This window comes from Dioscorea cayenensis, chromosome 11 (assembly GCF_009730915.1).
Source record: "Dioscorea cayenensis subsp. rotundata cultivar TDr96_F1 chromosome 11, TDr96_F1_v2_PseudoChromosome.rev07_lg8_w22 25.fasta, whole genome shotgun sequence".
Lineage (NCBI taxonomy): Eukaryota > Viridiplantae > Streptophyta > Magnoliopsida > Dioscoreales > Dioscoreaceae > Dioscorea > Dioscorea cayenensis.
The window spans coordinates 149,085-167,714 of NC_052481.1; the positions used below are offsets into that span (position 1 = coordinate 149,085).

The window sequence follows — 18,630 nt, forward strand, 5'->3', positions numbered from 1 at the left end:
CTAATAGGACTTTTTTATAAATTTGACATCATAAATAGAATGTACGTTATTTATTTATGTATCTATTGTTTAAAAATAATCATGTATATATGTCTGCAAAATATAAAATAATAATATATTAATCTTAACGTTTGAAATTATATATATTTTCATAATTTTTTATAATAAATATACCACACGTGAGGAGTTAAGTTTCATAATACCTTTGCTTTCAACTGTGTGAATGAAAGTTTAAATTTGTCTTTTTAATTAGATGAACAAGAAGATCCAATGACAACAGATCAATCGGTTGTTGCCCGCCTAAACACAAACCTAAATCCAAACCCAAAAATTTTTAAAAAAATAATAATAATAAAAAAAATCGCCGATTCCCCCGTAGCATTGCCCAGCGAGGAAAACCAAGCCCGCGCGATCAAAATGCACTCCCCACATCCTCGTCCGTACAATAAGAGCAGGTACACCTTCACATTAACATAACCTTATCGTGTTCCGCCGACGTGGCTATTCTTTCCCACTCCTTCCCAATAAGGACTAAAAAAGAGCGCGCCAGCGGGAGCGATCTCCTCCACAAAACACCGCATTCATCGTCGTCCATGGAAATCTCCAAAACCCTAGCGCCGATCTCTCTCCCTTAAAGATCAGCAGGGCTAGGGATTCATGGATATCATCGCGCGCCATGGTTCTCCTCCTTCGTCCACTCTCCCCTTTCCCCTCTCATCGCTTGCATTGCAGGGTTGCCCATCGGAAAGGTCCGGCGAGAGTGGTGGCGGTGGTGAGGAAGGAAGAAGGTGCCTCTGTTGTCTGGTTCAAGCATGATTTGAGGATTGATGATCATCCTGGTCTCGTGGCGGCGGTGTCCCAGCACCGGACTGTCGTCCCCTTCTATGTCTTCGATCCTCGGATGCTCTCCGGTTTGCTCTTATTCCTTTTCAATTTTTATCAGTGAATTGTGGTTTTTTGTTACTCTTTTTTGCTTATTCATCGCAGACACTATGATCTTATTTGCTCGAAATGCTTGTCTTTTTCTTGCTTCTTTGGTTATCAGAGTTTTTTTTTCACATTTTGTTATTTTTGGAATGATAGGAAGTGGAGGGGTTTGAATGTATTTGAAATGTTTGAGTTAAAGGGAAGCATTGATCTCATTAATGTTAGAATGATGTTTGAAATATGTAAAGGCGGATAACTAGGCTTAACCTTCTTCAACCAGCACAGGAAATATGGAGTGTGTGTGTTTTACTTACTGCAAGGACTTGAATCTCCTCAACTAGAGCAAAAGACAAGGAATATGTTTGATTGGTTGTCTACTTCTAATTTGCATTGAATTTTCAGTAAATTTTGTGAATCTTTTAGTTTATCACATAATCTGGTGTCCAGGTTTTTCTGATGAAATGCTGGAATTGCTCCTCTTTGCTTTGGAAGACCTGAGGAGGGTATTGAAAGAACAAGGATCTGATTTGCTTATTGGCTATGGAGCTGCAGAAAAGGCTGTGATTGAACTTGTGAAAAAGGTATCTTTACAATTGTATTTTTATGAATCTATACCTGAAGTGTCAAAACTCACCATCATGCTTCTAACTTGTCTGTGTTGAACCCTTTAAAAACTAGCTATTCAAATAAACATCGGTATTTAACAGGTTAAAGCAACCCACATATTTGCAGAAGAGGAGGTGGACTACAATGTTCGCAGGGTAGTTGATAGTGTGCATGCATCTCTGCTAGATAAATCTTTCTCATGGGGAAGCCCCAAGCTAAACATCTGGAAAACTCCATTTTATGAAATTAAGGTAGTTGCTTTTGTCTTTCTCAGTCTGTTCCCTGGCAGTCGAACTCTTGATGTGTAACTTGATGCCAGATGCCTTCTGGTGTAGGATCTAAAGGAGACCCCTACATCATGTGTTGACTTTCAAAAGCTTCAACTGCCTGTAACAGCTCCTCTTGCATCCCCTGTCTTACCTGTGCTAAATACAGATTTGGAAAGAGGTGAACTTTCAAGTTACTTCTGCTCTTAAGGTCCTTTTCTCCGATTCAAAATAAAGTGAAATTTCTTATCAACTTCCTATTTGTGTGGCTTATCCTCTTGCTTCATTCAGTGTTGCTAGTTGGCCTATTTTGGCCCTCTGACATGTTTGTTTGGTCATCTTTCAGCTGTTCTTCTAATTGTTAGTATACTGGTGAAGATGGATAATGTGAATCCTTTTGTAACATACATATGATTTTTCAATTCTTTAGGCACTTTACCTGCATATGATTATCTGAAAAGGTACATTGTAGAGAATATTTCCAAGTCAAATGAGAGCTGGAGTTCTCTCAAGAAAACATCAGCCAAAGCCATTTTAAAACAGGGACAAGTAAACCGAATTAATGTGAAAACTAAATTTGCGTCGGGGCTTGAAGAAGCCAAGAAAAAAATTATGAGTCCTCATTGGTTCTGGAAAAGACTCAAAGGCGAAAATCCATGAGTTCTCTATTTGTAGAAGGAGGAAATCAAGTGTGTGGTGGGACAGATGCTGTCTTGAATGCCTTAGCTGCTTATTTGAGATATTTGGAGGGAACTGCAAGATATGATTGGCAAGAGTATGTAACAGTTTATATATAAGTTGTCTTAGAATTTATTACCTTTATCCTCTCAAAAGAATTTATTACCTTATTTTCTTTGTGAGTTAAGGTTTTCTTTTAAATTTAATTATCTCTATCTAGCTGTGTTTTAATTGATTAATACATTGCAGATTTTCTGTTGATTTATCTACTGATGTTGCTTTGAGCGATATCATTTTGACATGTTCCTGTATAACTTTGATCAAGTTTTTTTCTGAGAATAGCCATATATCTCAAATAACTGCCCTATCCTTCTTTTTGAGACCTCCAATTTCTTGGTTTTCTATCTTCAACTTCCTATCATCTCTCACTTAATTTTGTGTGCTTTGTTTTGGTTTTCTTCCTGCTGTTAGCTGTTTCATTATCAACGTATCTTCCTATAGTTTCATGTGATTTTGTCTTATTTAAATTTAGTTTGAAGTTTGAACCTCTTTGTTGTTATCTGGGACGCCACCTTCTAAACAGTGTGGTTTCCATAGCGATGCTTTTTTTTTTTGCAGCTTTAGAGAAAACAGTGTGGGCTTTAAGTTATCATGTGTCCTCTAATTGTAATTCAATTTTTAGTTCTTACTTGGTTTCATGTAAAGTTATAAAACTAAAATGCCTATTCATTGAGTTTGATGTTAACGGTTTTATAGCAGAATAAATAATAAAGGCATATAGTTTTTTACTCTGAATTTTAAAGTTGAATTAGATTGTTTAAATCATTGACAGATTGCATCAGAAGCTACGTGAAGCTGAAACTAGGAAGGGGGCCTCATTTGGCGTGCTGTTTGGGCCTGCCCTTCGCCTTGGCATTATCTCTAGGAGGAGGGTTCACCATGAAGCTCTCAACTATGAGAGAGAACGCAATGGTGGCTTTCTATCTCCATTTGGTTACTCAGCACTCACTGTTATGGCAGCAGTTGAAACTGTCTGCTCAATGGAGGTATATGTTATATACCTGGAGCTTAAATAACTCTCTGCTGTTAATTAGTAGGACTGTATTTTTGTTAAGTTGATTTGGTGGGAGCACATTTATCTGTGCTTAATCCCATGCTTTTTCAACAAAATCAATTATCACACTGACATGACAGGCGACTTGTTGCAGTGGTATTCTCTTTTGGCTTTGAAAAGCCAAATCTGCAACAATGAACTTTATCCAATTAGGATATGGAGATGGAATGGTTATCTGATCCAGGTAAAATGAAGCATGGCTTACTGGCTTATGTTTTTTATGTTATTATGATGGAAGATTTCGTACCACTTAGCATTATACCTGTGGGTGATATTGTTATATTGATAGGAAAAAGAAGTGCGTAATTTGCTTTTCATGCAACACAGAAGTCCTTAACATGTGTATATCAAAATTAATCATGTATTGGTTTTCTCATTTATGCCTCTTAAAAAATTATTCCATATATATTTATTTATATTGATTTTATGCTATAAATACTTTTAGTTTTAGTAAGATGTATGTGCTGAAGTGGGCTTTTGCGCTAATTTCTTTGGATTCTGTCTTTTCCACATGTCTTAATTGAATTAGGAATCATGGACAACTCTGGCATCATCCTTCCCCAGTTATATAATTGTTGAAATCTATACTGCATCATGTCATTGCAAGTATAGTGATTCCTGTTTATTTCTCACATAAGTATTTGCTTCTTGCAGTACACAGCTGTTGGCAAAAAAGGTCCTGCAGTTCTACTTGTTCATGGTTTTGGAGCCTTTTTGGAGCATTTCCGTGGTAATTTATCTAGCATGGCCAATAATGGGCACCGTGTTTGGGCACTTACCCTTCTAGGGTTTGGCAAATCAGAGAAACCAAATATCCCTTATACAGAACTTTTGTGGGCTGAATTGTTAAGGGATTTTATTATTGATATTGTAAGTGAGCCAGTTCACCTTGTGGGGAACTCAATTGGTGGTATGTTCTCTATCTGTAGGATTGTGCATGAAACTTTCTTCCATAAATCAATATTCCTGGGGTCTGGAGTATATTAGCAAAATTCTATCTTATAGTTACTTACTTTTCCAGGCTATTTTGTTGCAACTGTTGCTGGACTTTGGCCTGTTTTGGCCAAGTCAATCGTTCTTCTAAACACGGCAGGTTCTGTTGTTCCAGGCTATTCTTCTGCTCAGATAATTACTGAAGTAAGACCATCTAGTTGCCAAATCATAATGTTATCAATCGAAGTATTAACTGACTTATATGTCCATGTTCCATTATTTTGTCTGTGTTCACCTAAATCTCAGATATTAGTTTGCACTTCACACTGACTAGTTGACTTAAAGTGTCAGAAATATTAGTATGTGCGTTTGTGTATTTATGTTTCTTAACCAGTTTGAAATAAAATTAAGGATTCTGGCTTATGATCTTGCTAGGCCTTTGCTGTTGGTCATGCAATGTGGACGCTACATTCTGCATCATTGACCTTTTTGAATACTTAGATGTTTCTGTTGCCTACTATCTTGTAAATCGGACTTTGTATTAAATGGAAAACATGATTATTAGGTGTTTCATTTATTTATAGGCTCAACAAGCATCTGCTATCATGTGGCTTGGGTCTCGCCTCTTATTATGGTACCTGAGATTAAGAGCTGGCAGTATTCTGAAGGAATACTATCCAACTGTATGTGTAGTGTCTGCCTCATCCTAAATGGTGCACATTCCTCCAATTAGTATTGATTTTGGAGTCCCTGTTTTTCTTGCAGAATTCAGAGCGGGTTGATGACTGGCTAGTCAATGAAATACTAAGAGCAGTATCCTCATTGACAAAGATTGCAATGGTGAATCAGTAGCTGCTATATGAGTTAATTGCTTATATACTGCTCTTGAAGAGGAATAATGTTGCCGTTTGTATGAGTTAATTGCTTATATACTTGTCTTGAAGAGGAATAATATTGCCCATAGAATCAATCAGTCCGCATGTGCATATAGATTTGTATGATTATTTTATTATAAGGCAGTAGCGATAAAGTTTGGAAATTTGAAATTGTTTTGGAGGGAGTACTTTTAACCAGACTTTCACTTAACTAATACTAATTGAAATAAATATTTTAAGATTAAAAATTTACTTTTCTAATTAATTATAGTAATATTATTTTTTAAAAATAAATTAATAAATATCTTTGTTTAAATATTTAAGGCTTGTAAGAGAATATTTATGGGGGGTAACTTTGGGTGTTTGGTTTGTGGTTTGAGGGAATCCAGGGGTACCTGGGGCCCATAGCCAATCATAGCCTTTTGGTTTAGTCCATTTAGCAAGGCTCGAGATTTCACTATTAGTTATATTTCCTTAGCTTCTCACTTGAAGCTGCAATGTGCCTGTTCCATGCTACTCATTTCTGGTATTCTATTTAAGGTGCATCTTCACATGAGACTAATTTTGTTAATTTTCTCTTGACTTGCAGAGGAGAGTAGATATTGAGCTTCCATTACTCTGTTTATTAGTATTTTTGACACAGCAGACTGATTTAAATTAATCCAATTGTAGTAAATTTAACTTCAATATGTTTTCTTACTTGACAATTGCTGGAGCTGCATATTTCCTTTGTGTGTGTGTGTGTGTGTGTTTGTGTGTTTGTTATGTCGTCCTTGACATTCTCTAGTCATATGATCCTGGAGTGCCTATAGTTATGGAAAGTGTAGTCAACTTCAACCTTTCAGTCCCTCTCAATTATCTGGTAGAGTCTTTTGGAGGGAAGGTGTTGATCATACAGGTAATTGCTTGATTTATGCAGATTGAGTTTCAATGTAGCTGATGGCTGCTATTATTGATCATGACATCTCTTTGGGAACTTAGTTTTCATTGATCATTCAGGGTATCAAAGACCCACTCTCCAAATCCAGATTGAGATTATCCATGTTTTGGGAGAATTGCAGTGGGGCTACAGTCAGAGAATTGGATGCAGGTAACCGTTTAACTGCCCTTTCTTGCAAATTCAATGTTAAATCTTGGTTTCTTTCACTTTTATATCCTAAAGAAACAGCTTGTTTCCTTGGGTAAGCCTGATCATTTCCAAATTTCCATCTGGGTGATAATATTGCTCATATGTAGTTGTTTGTTAGCACTATAATGTTTTGGATTTTCCTTAATGCCAAAATTACTATTGGCTTGTGAAAGTTGAGGTCAGCCATTTGTTATGCATACAAATCACTTAAATAATTTTTCCTATTATAGTTTGTTTTACTTAAAAATTAAATCCTTATTCATCTTGTGGTTGACATGTTTCAGGCCATTGCCCCCATGATGAGGTGCCAGAGGAAGTGAATTCTATACTTTATGATTGGGTAAAAACAACTGAAAGTAGCAACTATGCTGTTGAAAGAGTATAGTTGTGATTATTTTGTAAATATATTACTATTTTTTCGAGGGAAGTGCAAGAATATATAATGTGTACATCAATACCTTCCCCAAATTAAGTCTTCAATTTTTTTTCCTCTACATTAATGTTACGCTCAAAATTAATCTACAATTTGTCATTTAAAGTACATGTTCCGTCTTTTAGGATGCTCCAAATGCTTGGAAGCCTATATGTAGTCTGCACCCTCTTTACGAACTGTTGCCAAGTTCATGGATCATTAGAAATTTGCTCTGAGTTTGACCAAGTGGGAATTTGGGAGATAATCCAAAAATTTGGGTGGATAGTTAGACCATGAGATTCAGGTCTATCCATCTACAGCCAATTTAAATGGAAGTTATTTGTTAATATATTATCTCTTTCTACTAGCTCTTGAATCAATATCATGAATGAGAGTAAATGATAAACTAGGTTTTGGCAGGTTTGATTGGTTTGTTTGCTTTTCCTTTTTACCTGAATGAAAGAGTTTTATGTTATTAATGTTTGTGAGATCAAGGTTGTAAATCAATTTGGTTTTGTACTTGGAAGGCCAACTATAGAAGCAATTTATATTTTAAGGTTATTGATGGAGAAGTATATAGATAGAAAGAAAGATTTACATATGATCTTAATTGATTTGAAAAAGGCATATGATAGGGTGCCTATGGAGGTCCTTCGGTGGCCTCTAGAAAAAATGAGGTTACTTCTAGGTACATAGACCTTATACAAAATATCTATGATAGTTCTGTCACTAGCATTAAAATCTGTAAAGGGAGAGTTTAGAGAGTTCTCCATTACTATGGGTCTACATTAAGGTTGAGTATTAAGCCATTCCCTATTTGCTTTAGTTGTGGGTCATCTGACTAAGCATATTCAAGATCAGATCTTTTGATGCATGCTTTTCACCAATGTTGTGATCTTAGTTGATGAAAGTAGGGAAAGTTTCAACTTGAAGTTGGAGATGTGAGGAAACACTTCAGAAGATTAAGGTTTTAAGTTAAGTGGGGTAAAATTGGAATATTTGAAATATAATTTCAGTAATAAGGAGGAGGACATAGGGAGTTAGGATGGATACTGAAATTGGTAGAAGTAGAAGTAGAAGTTTTGGGTAATCTAGGCTTTATAATCATAGAGGACAGGGAAACTTATAGAAGATGTCACATATAGGACAGAGACCGGTTGGATAAAATGGAGGGAGTGCTTATGGAGTTTTATATGTTTGGAGAATATCATTTAAATTGAAGGGTAAGTTCTATAAAATAGTTGTTAGGGCAACTATGATGTATGGATCAGAATGTTGAGCTGTTAAAAAAAATCTACTTAAAGAATAAACATGGTTAAAATGAGAATGTTGAGATGGATGTTAGGTGTTATTAGGAAGGACCGATTAAGGAATGAATTTATTCGATATAGACTGGGAGTGGGAATGACACATATCATTGACTGATAAGTTAAAAGAAAATCGATTAAGATGTATGGGCATGTCCTTAAAAGACCCTAGATGCTCCCATGAGAAAGTGAGAGCTCTCAAAGTGGAAGGTCATAGAAGGGGAAAATGCAGACCTAGAAGGTGTTTAGCGGAAACTTTATGTAAAGATATGGTAGTTTATCTAGTCTTTTGGTCCTTAATAGAGCAACATGGAACGGAAAGATTTTTGTAGCCTACCCTAAATAGTTGAGATTAACGGCTTGTTGTAGCTGCATTGTATTGTCCTTTGTTGCACCTTAAAATAATGATCCTTTCCTTTGGTCAATTATGAACTCCTTATATGTTCTAAAGTATCATAATGGGAGTGTCTCACGAATTGCACTTCGAGCCAATGAGGTGTGAATTTTATAGTATGAAAAGTGTTTTATGCGTAATGTTAAACGTGGGAAGTTGCATCACTGAGGAAAATTGCCATTGGCTTATTCCTGTTGTTTATGCTGTGCTGACACCTTTGACAAAGTTGATGTGAATGCTACATGGAGGCCCATCTAGGGTTAAGTGTAGCTGCAGGAGGGGGATAGGGTAGTTGGTTTGGCAAAGCTTGAAACTGATGCAATTTTCTGCTTTGATATAATCACGCTTTTGTAGGCTTGGAAGTTCACTCCTTGCTTTGCTGGCCACTAATTGGAATGGTTTAAATATTTCCCATTTCATTTATGTAGAACTTGTGGCCTAATACCTTTTCTTTCTCCTATTTTAATGAAATTAAAGCCGGAATCTCCAGTCAGCTCTTTGTTCTTTAACTTTGTATTCCACTAAGAGTTATAACTGTACACCAGCTTGCTGTCAGATGTGTGGTAACCCCCATATATATATTTTTTAATCCTCCAAATGTCTCTTATTTCTATTGAAGGAATGAGCATATATTCAAATCAATATGAACTATCAGTGTGATAGTACAGAATTTAGACCAGGAGTGTAGTAGTTAACAAAAGTTGAATGTGAGATTATTTTATGCCCATGGACTAAATTATCATTGCTCTAAAAATTAGATAGTTATTTGTCTTTGATATTGCTATATTTGTCATTCATTTGCATTAGATGACCATACTCTTCAAATAATTTTAGTGACTATTTTCTGGTATAAACATCATTATTTAGTGTGCAGATTGCCAGTTATGAAGTTGGATATGTGTGTTCAGACCTTGCTGAAACTTTCGATCTTATGGGTCTTCCGACATCAAATCTTCTATGCCAGGTAAGCATCCTGAGATAATAATTATTGTCCTCACCAGCAGTTCCTTCTTTTATACCAAAGTATGATTTATGATAGTGGGAAAGCAAATCTCACTATTATTGTGGGCTTTGGTCCTATGTGACTAGTCATTAGCTTTTGTTGATATCCCTATCAGGAAGTGATAAAAAAAGATTTGATAGGGAAGAGCCAACCAACTCTCCTTTTCTTCACAAATTGCTGGACTTTGAGCTGGCATCTTAGTTTATTGAGCACTCATCAAGTTTGATCCTGATTTTATACTAATAAACTGCAAATATAAATCAAGTTAAACCCTATTATTTTTCAATTTTTCCTCTATCCCTACTCATTGTGGTCTGTTTTTAATCACTAGTCTTGATGTACATTCATCAACAATATAGAGACAATCATGAATTCCATATTGAATTTTGTTGTCGCGTTCAAACCATAGAGTTCAAATTGTTATAGTTAATTTACAATCTTTTGGTTGAAGCTTAACAAAAGTCCAGATGCTTACAAAAGTTGTCATTCATCAACCACTCTTTTCCTTTTTATTTCATTCCTTCAGTTCCTTCCTTGAGATCCTTCTCTTCCCATGAAAAAGACTTCTTCAATTCATTCAAGCTGTCAGTTCTAGCTTATAAGTAAATTCATAAGAGAAATATCCAATAGTGAGCCGCCACTAAAAACAGGTGGTCTGACAAGTGCGTGGATCATACCAATCATATCACAATCCAAACACCGAGTTGATTCTTTATGTAACTTCACTATTTATGTCAATGATAGATGATCATTTGTATGAGTCATGCTTTTGTAGGCCTGTTCCACAGTGAAATTTCCCCCACAACTCTGTATATTCAATCAAAGAAGGTTTCAATACTGGAAAACTTGCATGTAAATACAGTCAGTTTGGCCAAGAACTGTTAGTACAGAATTTAATCGATGTATTTTCATAGAGTTTGCCCTTTTAGTAGCTCATATAAATGAAATGAAGAAAGAGGCTTGCTTCACTTCAAGCAACTCATGATATTGAGTGCCCTTGAGGTCTTTGAAAGGACAGCTTGGATTAATAACTTCTGTGTAGAATAATTTATAGCTGAGGTGTGGCATCGTATAACTGTTTTGGATTTGATAAATTGTTTAATAATAAAAAAAAACAAAGCAATAATGTATGATTGGTCTTCTGCCATAGAGTTGACTTTACATCAACTTCGAGAATCTTTTGCCTTAGATTTAAGAGCCAACAGAGAGATGCTCACATGATCTGTGCTTAATTTATAGAAAGAGTACTTTCTTGTAAATTTATCACCTGATTCTTGCACAGATTGTATCTATTTCTTAGTTTGTTAGCTACAAATATCACGTCTAATAATATTCTCATTTGTTTCTGAGGGCATTATCATCAGAACATCTACTAGGTTTCTTCTTATCTCAAGGACTAACTTATATTGCTTCTTAATTTTATGTTGTGTTCTGTTATGTCTTATGCCATTATCTCGATCATATGTTTTAATTAGTGTTTCACACCACGAGAAAAAAGAATAGTTAATAAGAAATAAGGGGCTAGAATTAAATACCAGAATTGAATAAATAGGGAATAAATAGGAATAATCTCAAGAATAAGCTAATTTTGCTCAAGGTTAGGATTAATAAGGATAAGGTCTTTTATTCCAAAAATGAGATAGTAGAATAGCATATTCTATTCTTTCCTAATCTTCATTTATTTGGCCTTTATTCACAGAACTAATGGTTTATTTTCCCTTACTCTTGCTGTAAAACACTATCTTAGTTTTTAAGCTTCAAATACCATGTCTAATAACATCCATATTTGTTTTGAAGTAAACTATCATCAAATCATCCTTGTCTTTCATCATATATCAAGGACTGACTTATTGCTTCTTAGTTTTGTATTCTATTCTTTTATTTGTTCTAGGCCATTGAATAACTCTGCCCAGTGCCCATCTGTTTTGAATTCCTAAAAAATGGCTATTCAGTTTCATTCAATACAAAATACTCAGCCACTTGGCTTTCTTTTTCTATAAAACAGAAGAGTTATATAGCTTTGGTCTTTATGTAGTGGTGATTAAAGCAACATCTCGTTTTCTTGAGTTTCACATCTATATTAATGATCAGGCAATTCGTTTCTCATTCAATCGAAGACATCTCAACTGCTCCAGAAGTGGTTGGTAGTCGAAGACTATTTTTTGTCTAGACTAAAGGGTTGTTTATATTTGTTGATTAAGTAGCCGTACGATGACCTAATATTCTAGTTGATGTCTTGGTGTCTTAAACTTATTAAATCCTTTCAATTAATTCAACGAAGTACAAAAATTGTAGTCTCTTATATTAGCCTTAGCTTGGAGATCAAGCGGAATGCTTCACCATGTTAGTCTTAGTTACCCTGCCAAGATTGTAGAATCTTAAATTCCAATTCTTTTGTCATGACAGGTCCCTCTGATCACATTTTATAATATTGTTTTTCAAGAGTAACTTATGTTTCAAACTGGAAAAAGTGGAAAAGGGCAGCCCAGAGGTAATATAATTTCAACTTTTGAATTTCTTCATGGTTATTTGGTTTAAATTAATGAAAGCAACCTTCTTTCTTTTTTAAATTTTTTTATCTTATCTCGAAACAATGTTTTTTTCTTTTTTAAAATTGGCTGCAAGATATTACTAGGATTTTGGGGAGCTCTTAGTCACAATTTTATTCTTCTAACATGACCTTTTAATATTGACACCCTATGTACAAACCCATAGTCATTTGCTTCTTAGACCAAATGCTATGCACAGTAACAGTTACCCTTCTTTAAGGGCATAACACAACCAAAAACCTTGTACCACATCAACAAGGATGGAGATAGGAACCAACTTTGTGATCCACAATCTCATCTTTGAGCACTCTCACACACCTCCACAGTCCCCCAAATTTATGCATCTTACCTAAATAAAACTCCAAAAACACCATTTTAACTTGTTCTTCTTAAATATTGATCTTCATACTGATACCTTATCATTAATCAGCACCAGGATCGTTGATAAATAAGTATTAGTTTTTTTTGCCATCTGTTAAGAGCTGTTCAATCCGAAATCATCAGTTATACTGAAGTCTTGATAATCCAAAAGCCACTCACAGTTCTCTTCCCAAGTGGGCAAGCCAATGACACTGTTGAAATCCTCTTGGTTGCTAGTAAAACTCCATGATTCATCAATAAGTGGTTTATCACCCTCTTCCCATATGTAGCTTGGTAGAGGTAGAGAGTCCTGATCATCACCATTGATGTTTGAGCTTGAATTATTCTCTGATGGACTTTGTAACATATCTGGCCTTTCGTTTACTTGTATTAACTGCGACCTAGAATCATCTGTCTTAGTTTCAACTGGTGCACTAGGACTGGATGAGCAGCTTTTATTAAGAGGCTCATGAGTCACTGGATCAATCCCCATCTTCAGAAGCTTCTTTTTGATGTGAGTATTCCAGTGGTTCTTGATCTCATTGTCTGTTCTCCCTGGCAACTTCGCCGCAATCTTAGACCATCTGCACCATCAAAACATATATCAAAGTATGTTCCTTAGAATAATGAGATACGTACGTAATAACAATAGAGATAGAGACCTGTTGCCTAAACGAGCATGGAGATCAATGACAAGTTGCTCCTCAGACTCAGTTAGTAGACCTCTTTTAAGGTCAGGCCGGAGATAGTTCGTCCACCGGAGCCTACAGCTCTTGCCGCACCGTGAAAGTCCGGCAAGCTTCGGCACGGCACGCCAGCAACACTGGCCATTGTTGAGTATAAAACTTATTAGCTTCTTATCCTCAGCTGCAGTCCATGGCCCTTTCTTCACACCAAGCTTATCACAACAAGGTTGCCTCCCCATTCCTCCTTAGAACTTCAGTGCCCATCCAACCAACCTTATATATTTAAAAAACAACCTCTCTGCTTTAGCTTGCTTGCTCTACTTGTTTTTCTGATTGGTTCTCACGCTTCCACACGCTTGAAAGGTACTTCGGAACTGCTAGGCCGTGTAGTAGTGTTATTTTGTTCTCCAATTGATTGTGATGCTTTTAATGATATCTTAACACAAACAAGACTAGAGAATAGAAGCCACTATATATATATATATATATATATATATATATATTTGTTTTGCAAGGTCTTTTCTCTCTCTATGTACTTCCCTTCGTTGCACTCTTACTCAAGCATTCCATCATCCATTTCGTCAGATCCACACTAAACTGGTGCTAATGCACATGACAATGAAACCACACCTGGTCTTGGGTTCTCTTTCACTCCTTTTGAGTATTATTGTGTTATTTATGAACACATGAAATTTATCAGGTATGAGAATAATAGGTTGTCTGAAACACTTGCAATTATGCATACCACCTTGAATTGTATTGTTCTGATTGCTTAGATAGAAGGTTTTGTGGTAGTGTACTTTAATCTTGTTTGGTGGGCGCTCATGTTGGTAAGATTCAACAGTTTTTTAGTTGCTTTGCATGCATGTCAATCTTTCAATTGGTTTCACTTTTAAGTAGTTGCAACATTACTACCTGGAGATTTCTAGGGAAATAGATTTATTATGGTTGTTCACCGAAATTATAACCCCACCAATTCATCTGTTAATGTATATATATTATCTTCCAATTAATGCATTAGAAATTTTATTTAGAATGTTAGAATTGCTTAGTAATGATGGAGAAAAATTACCAAAGCTAAATTGAAATATTCTTCAAAATTTTAAACTACTATAGAATTTAAAAACTTAAAAGAGTTTAATTCATGTAGACTGCGTACTTATTTACTCAACATGGTATGTACCTCTTGGAAGTTGAAATCAAAGTTCCTTAGCTTAAGTTTAGGTTGAGGTCTTCTTTGCTTGATATGTATCTATGTATATATATATATATAAATCTTTTGTTTTTGGGTCAAAGTGTTCATATCCTAAAGACGTTGGTGTTACTGAACACTTAATGGATCTCCAATTGTGGGCGTGGCTTTGTAACTTTAATCATGTGCCATTGGATGAGGACACACGTGCTAGATGATTAATTCTTGATCTGTGTGGACCCGCACTTGTTGCAAAAATAAAAAAAACTTTTATTTTTGATAAATATGAGAGGACCCTTAGTTTAAATAAATAAAAAAAACATTACGTGTCTTATTGAGAGTTGCGTAACATTGTGGAATATGTATGCCATTTAATTATTATTTTTGTACTTTTTTAATTTACTTGTGAAATTGTGAGTTATTTGGACCTTGAAAAGAAGGGGTCCGTGCTTATCTATATTATTTAAATGGTTAGGCGAAAGACATAAAAATGTGATAAATGTGATGTTTTATCATATTTATTTTTAATAAATATGAGAGGACCTTTAGTTTAAATAAATAAAAAAAATATTACGTGTCTTATTGAGAGTTGCGCAACATTGTGGAATATGTATGCCATTTAATTATTATTTTGTACTTTTTTAATTTACTTATGAAATTGAGAGTTATTTGGACCTCGAAAAGAAAGGGTTCGTGCTTATCTATATTATATATTATTTAGATGATTAGGCGAAAGATAAAAATGTGATAAAATGTGATGTTTTATCATATTTATTTTTGATAAATTTGAGAGGATCTTTTAGTTTAAATAAATAAAAAAACATTACACGTCTTATTGAGAGTTGTGTAATATTTTGGAATATATATGCCATTTAATTATTATTTTATACTTTTTTTAATTTACTTGTAAAATTGAGAGTTATTTGGACTTTGAAAAAGAAAGGGTTCATGCTTTATTTATATTATTTAGATGGTTAGGCGAAAGATAAAAATGTGATAAATGTAATGTTTTGGCTAAATATTTTTTTGTTTCTTTTTAAAATGCTGGGTCGGAGTCATTGGACAACTAACACTAATCAAAATTATATATTTTAAAATTAATTTTTAAATTAATTAATTAATAATAAAATAAAATAAATATTTTAAAAATTAATTCACAGCAAAATTGGTTAAAATTAATTAATAATTTAAAATATATAAAACTATATTAATTTTATAAAATTATTTTTATTTAAAAATCAATAAAAAAATATTATTTTTTTAATTATATATATATTTTTTGTTAAAATAGTGTTTTAATATGTAAAAATAAATTAAAAAAATTATTTAATATTTTCTAAATTTTTTAAACGAACAGATAGGAAAAAAAATAAACCTTCTAAAACAAACATGCAAATAAGATCGGATGAGGAAGTAATTATTATGCATATATTTATTTAAATAATCAACTATTTAAAAACTGTCAGGTATGACCCCAGCTAAAGGCTTGATAAGTTAAACGCGATCATTATTCTTAAAAATATACACCCACTTCTTGCCCTGCTGCAAGAACATAAATGAAGAATAATGACAGGTAACATTGATGAGACTTCAGAAGCAACGGACAGCAGAAATTAAAGTGCCGCAAAATAAAATACCAAAGAAACTCTGATGCATTATATAAATCTGGGACAAAGGATAAGGTACTACTGCTCATTTGTAAAAATGTCATTAAACATAGAACACAACCACACACTAAGAAGAAACAAGTACAGGACTAATACCCATTACTTGCCAACGGTTCAACCGTCTCAACTATGCATTGAAGGATAACCAGAGCAAGAGTAAACTCATCACAGCTGTGAAACCTATTGAAGGCAACCCTTGCGAAGCCTTGTTGTCATTCTTTGTGTTCTTGTTTGCAGGAGGACCTGGAACAGCACTCATTAGTCATTAAATAGGTTTGATTATAAGTCAGCAGATGTCTAACAATAATACAACTTAATTTATCATACATGATACTATGACTTGTTAATGCAGATGCAGTTCAGATTTATTGATTGATGTTATATGTATCTTGCACATGCACATGGAAAAAGAGTGATAAAGTATCATGGATTTTTGCTTCTACTTGTATCGACACTCATGGACTGTGTGAACTATACATTGCTAATGCATGACTAAACTGCCGGTCATGAAAACAAGAGACAGCAGAAATTAGCCTAAGCTTTTGAGGCCGATGGAATGCCAAAATTACATGTTAATCAAATATCGACAGATTTAAGTTAAAGATTATGCAACTAGAATGGGTGGTGGAAGAGATATGACACTCTCCCTAGTGATTTGTTTTAGTTTAACTTACACATGGACCATAAACCCGGATTCTCAAATTGTATGGGCCTATGAAAAGATGAGAACCTGAGAATCGGTCAAATAGCACTAGTAGTAAGTAATATACAAAATGTTTCTAGGCATGATTCCCTTGTGTTGGAAGTCCTTATTATATTCTATTTGAAGGAAGTTAAATGTATCAAAATCAGAGGTACCGGCCAGAATTGGTGCATCAGCAAAGTGAGAGGTTTGGTTAATTAATACCATTATACTTATGTTAAGGGCCAATAGATATTTACAAGTACAATATAGCATGTAGATCCCATGTAATAATTTGTACAGAAGAGTCTCATGGGAGAGAAAAAAATTTACTTGAGAAGTCTAGTTGAAAAGTCTAAAAGAAGGAACATCCTTAAAAATAGGGTGACTGGTGATAAGTATAGACAGTAACCAAAGAAGTAACATAAAGAGCTAGGGCTGTGAATTTGTAATTTTTAAAGAAACCACCAAAATTGATACCATGATAAGAAAAGCACTAAACAAAAAAGGCCAAGGACTCTCTAATAAAGTAATAAAAGCACTAAAACCTTTTTCAGTTTATAAGATTACAAACATAATTAAATGCATTCTATATTTAAAGAAAATAATCATTAAATAGAGAGCAAACCATCCATAATTTCACAACCATTTTCCAAACTTGGTTTTAGTGCCCATATAGAACCAAGCAATAGCTAAATCGCTACAAATTGTTATCTTTTAACTCTAAAACCAAGAAAAACTCAAAATTTATCATCAATGTATACCTAATTTTAGTTGTCATAATCCAAGGTCTTGTTTCACCCACTAGTTAACCTACTTTACAGCGCATAAAGGATCATGTCTGCGCTAAACCCTAGTTGGTAAATGCCAACTAATTTCTCTTGAAAAAAAAAGCATCAAATTGAACCTAAAATTGCAAATCAATACTCAAATCATGGAAAAAATTGCACACCTGAAGTAGCATTGGTAGAAGCAGGAGCAGCAGCTGAAAAAGAAAAGAGGAAAAAGAAACATACATAAGCCCTCAACATCGATCATTCAAATCAAAGCAAAAACCGATCTAAAGATCTAAGCTGAAATGGCCTCACCCTTGCCAGGAGACGCGGAGGTCTTGCAGATGCTCTGATCCTGTGTGATGTTGCAGTGCTTAGGGATCTGAAGGGCTTGATTGATGTCAATGTTGAAGCTCTTAAGGAGATCTTGGTTGGTGAAGAGGGAGCAAAGGCAAGGGAGTTCGTTCTTCACCGCTTCCTTTAGAGGTTCGCAGCACTTCGCCGGTGGTGTGGTGGTGCTGTTGAGGTATGGCGCGCAGGGAATGAGGTTGGATACGCATGATGGGGTCTGGCTCTGCGCTGTCGTCGACGCCGGCAGCGCCGCCGCGAGGAGCGCGATCGCCACGAAGCTCGCCACCGACGAAGCCATGGGTGGTGGTTTCTCTCTCTCTCTTCTTGTTGTCTTCTTGAAGACGCTGAGTGACAGCTGTTAAGGGGTATATATAGGAAGAGTTGTGGGACACGTGGCATCATTTAAGGGGAGGTATATCAGTGCGCGAATCTTGATGCAATGTCGGGAGTTGGTCACGGGGTTTGGGCTGCGCATTATATATTTGTTTTTTTTTATTATTATTTTTTTATTTTTATATATAAAGTTTATTTAGATGAATCAATCAACCATTGATCATATTACGTTTTTGCCCTTGGTTTATTTATTTTATAAAAATTGAAAGTTTATTTGAAATTAAATGAGGCGCCGGAGTTGTTGATACTTGATAGATGAAATTTAATAAAGATATTAAAAAAAGAATATATATATATATATACTAAATACCACATGCGAATGTCCGCATAAGA

At 34.8% G+C, this 18,630-nt stretch overlaps 3 protein-coding genes across 3 annotated transcripts; 1 reads left to right on the top strand and 2 right to left on the bottom strand.

Annotated features, from left to right (window-relative positions):
- Positions 1–559: 559 nt before the first annotated feature.
- LOC120271848 lies at positions 560–7,022 on the top strand. Its single transcript, XM_039278526.1, has 15 exons — positions 560–911; positions 1,375–1,508; positions 1,635–1,784; positions 1,869–1,980; positions 2,230–2,363; positions 2,417–2,574; positions 3,310–3,523; positions 3,686–3,775; positions 4,246–4,501; positions 4,613–4,728; positions 5,109–5,207; positions 5,290–5,337; positions 6,187–6,297; positions 6,399–6,489; positions 6,813–7,022. The coding sequence occupies exons 1-15, from the start codon at positions 677–679 to the stop codon at positions 6,911–6,913; spliced, it is 2,049 nt and encodes a 682-aa protein (XP_039134460.1). The 5' UTR covers positions 560–676; the 3' UTR covers positions 6,914–7,022.
- Positions 7,023–12,664: 5,642 nt separating this feature from the next.
- LOC120271847 (MYB-like transcription factor ODO1) lies at positions 12,665–13,704 on the bottom strand. Its single transcript, XM_039278525.1, has 2 exons — positions 13,216–13,704; positions 12,665–13,137 (listed from the first exon to the last, which is right to left on the bottom strand). The coding sequence occupies exons 1-2, from the start codon at positions 13,476–13,478 to the stop codon at positions 12,669–12,671; spliced, it is 732 nt and encodes a 243-aa protein (XP_039134459.1). The 5' UTR covers positions 13,479–13,704; the 3' UTR covers positions 12,665–12,668.
- Positions 13,705–16,060: 2,356 nt separating this feature from the next.
- LOC120271809 (non-specific lipid transfer protein GPI-anchored 8-like) lies at positions 16,061–18,246 on the bottom strand. Its single transcript, XM_039278479.1, has 3 exons — positions 17,869–18,246; positions 17,733–17,765; positions 16,061–16,341 (listed from the first exon to the last, which is right to left on the bottom strand). The coding sequence occupies exons 1-3, from the start codon at positions 18,200–18,202 to the stop codon at positions 16,226–16,228; spliced, it is 483 nt and encodes a 160-aa protein (XP_039134413.1). The 5' UTR covers positions 18,203–18,246; the 3' UTR covers positions 16,061–16,225.
- Between the last annotated feature and the right edge of the window lie 384 nt (positions 18,247–18,630).

What these genes read in the sequence shown, in the direction of transcription:
- LOC120271847 (XM_039278525.1), bottom strand. Translation starts at nt 13,478, where the DNA reads ATGGGGAGGCAACCTTGTTGTGATAAGCTTGGTGTGAAGAAAGGGCCA. An exon ending in CATGCTCGTTTAGGCAACAG is followed by an intron (nt 13,138 to 13,215) that starts GTCTCTATCTCT and finishes TTGATGGTGCAG; the next exon opens with ATGGTCTAAGATTGCGGCGA.
- LOC120271848 (XM_039278526.1), top strand. Translation starts at nt 677, where the DNA reads ATGGTTCTCCTCCTTCGTCCACTCTCCCCTTTCCCCTCTCATCGCTTG. An exon ending in TGTGGGGAACTCAATTGGTG is followed by an intron (nt 4,502 to 4,612) that starts GTATGTTCTCTA and finishes TTACTTTTCCAG; the next exon opens with GCTATTTTGTTGCAACTGTT. An exon ending in CTGCTCAGATAATTACTGAA is followed by an intron (nt 4,729 to 5,108) that starts GTAAGACCATCT and finishes ATTTATTTATAG; the next exon opens with GCTCAACAAGCATCTGCTAT.
- LOC120271809 (XM_039278479.1), bottom strand. Translation starts at nt 18,202, where the DNA reads ATGGCTTCGTCGGTGGCGAGCTTCGTGGCGATCGCGCTCCTCGCGGCG. An exon ending in CTCCGCGTCTCCTGGCAAGG is followed by an intron (nt 17,766 to 17,868) that starts GTGAGGCCATTT and finishes TTTCTTTTTCAG; the next exon opens with CTGCTGCTCCTGCTTCTACC. An exon ending in TTCTACCAATGCTACTTCAG is followed by an intron (nt 16,342 to 17,732) that starts GTGTGCAATTTT and finishes GTGCTGTTCCAG; the next exon opens with GTCCTCCTGCAAACAAGAAC.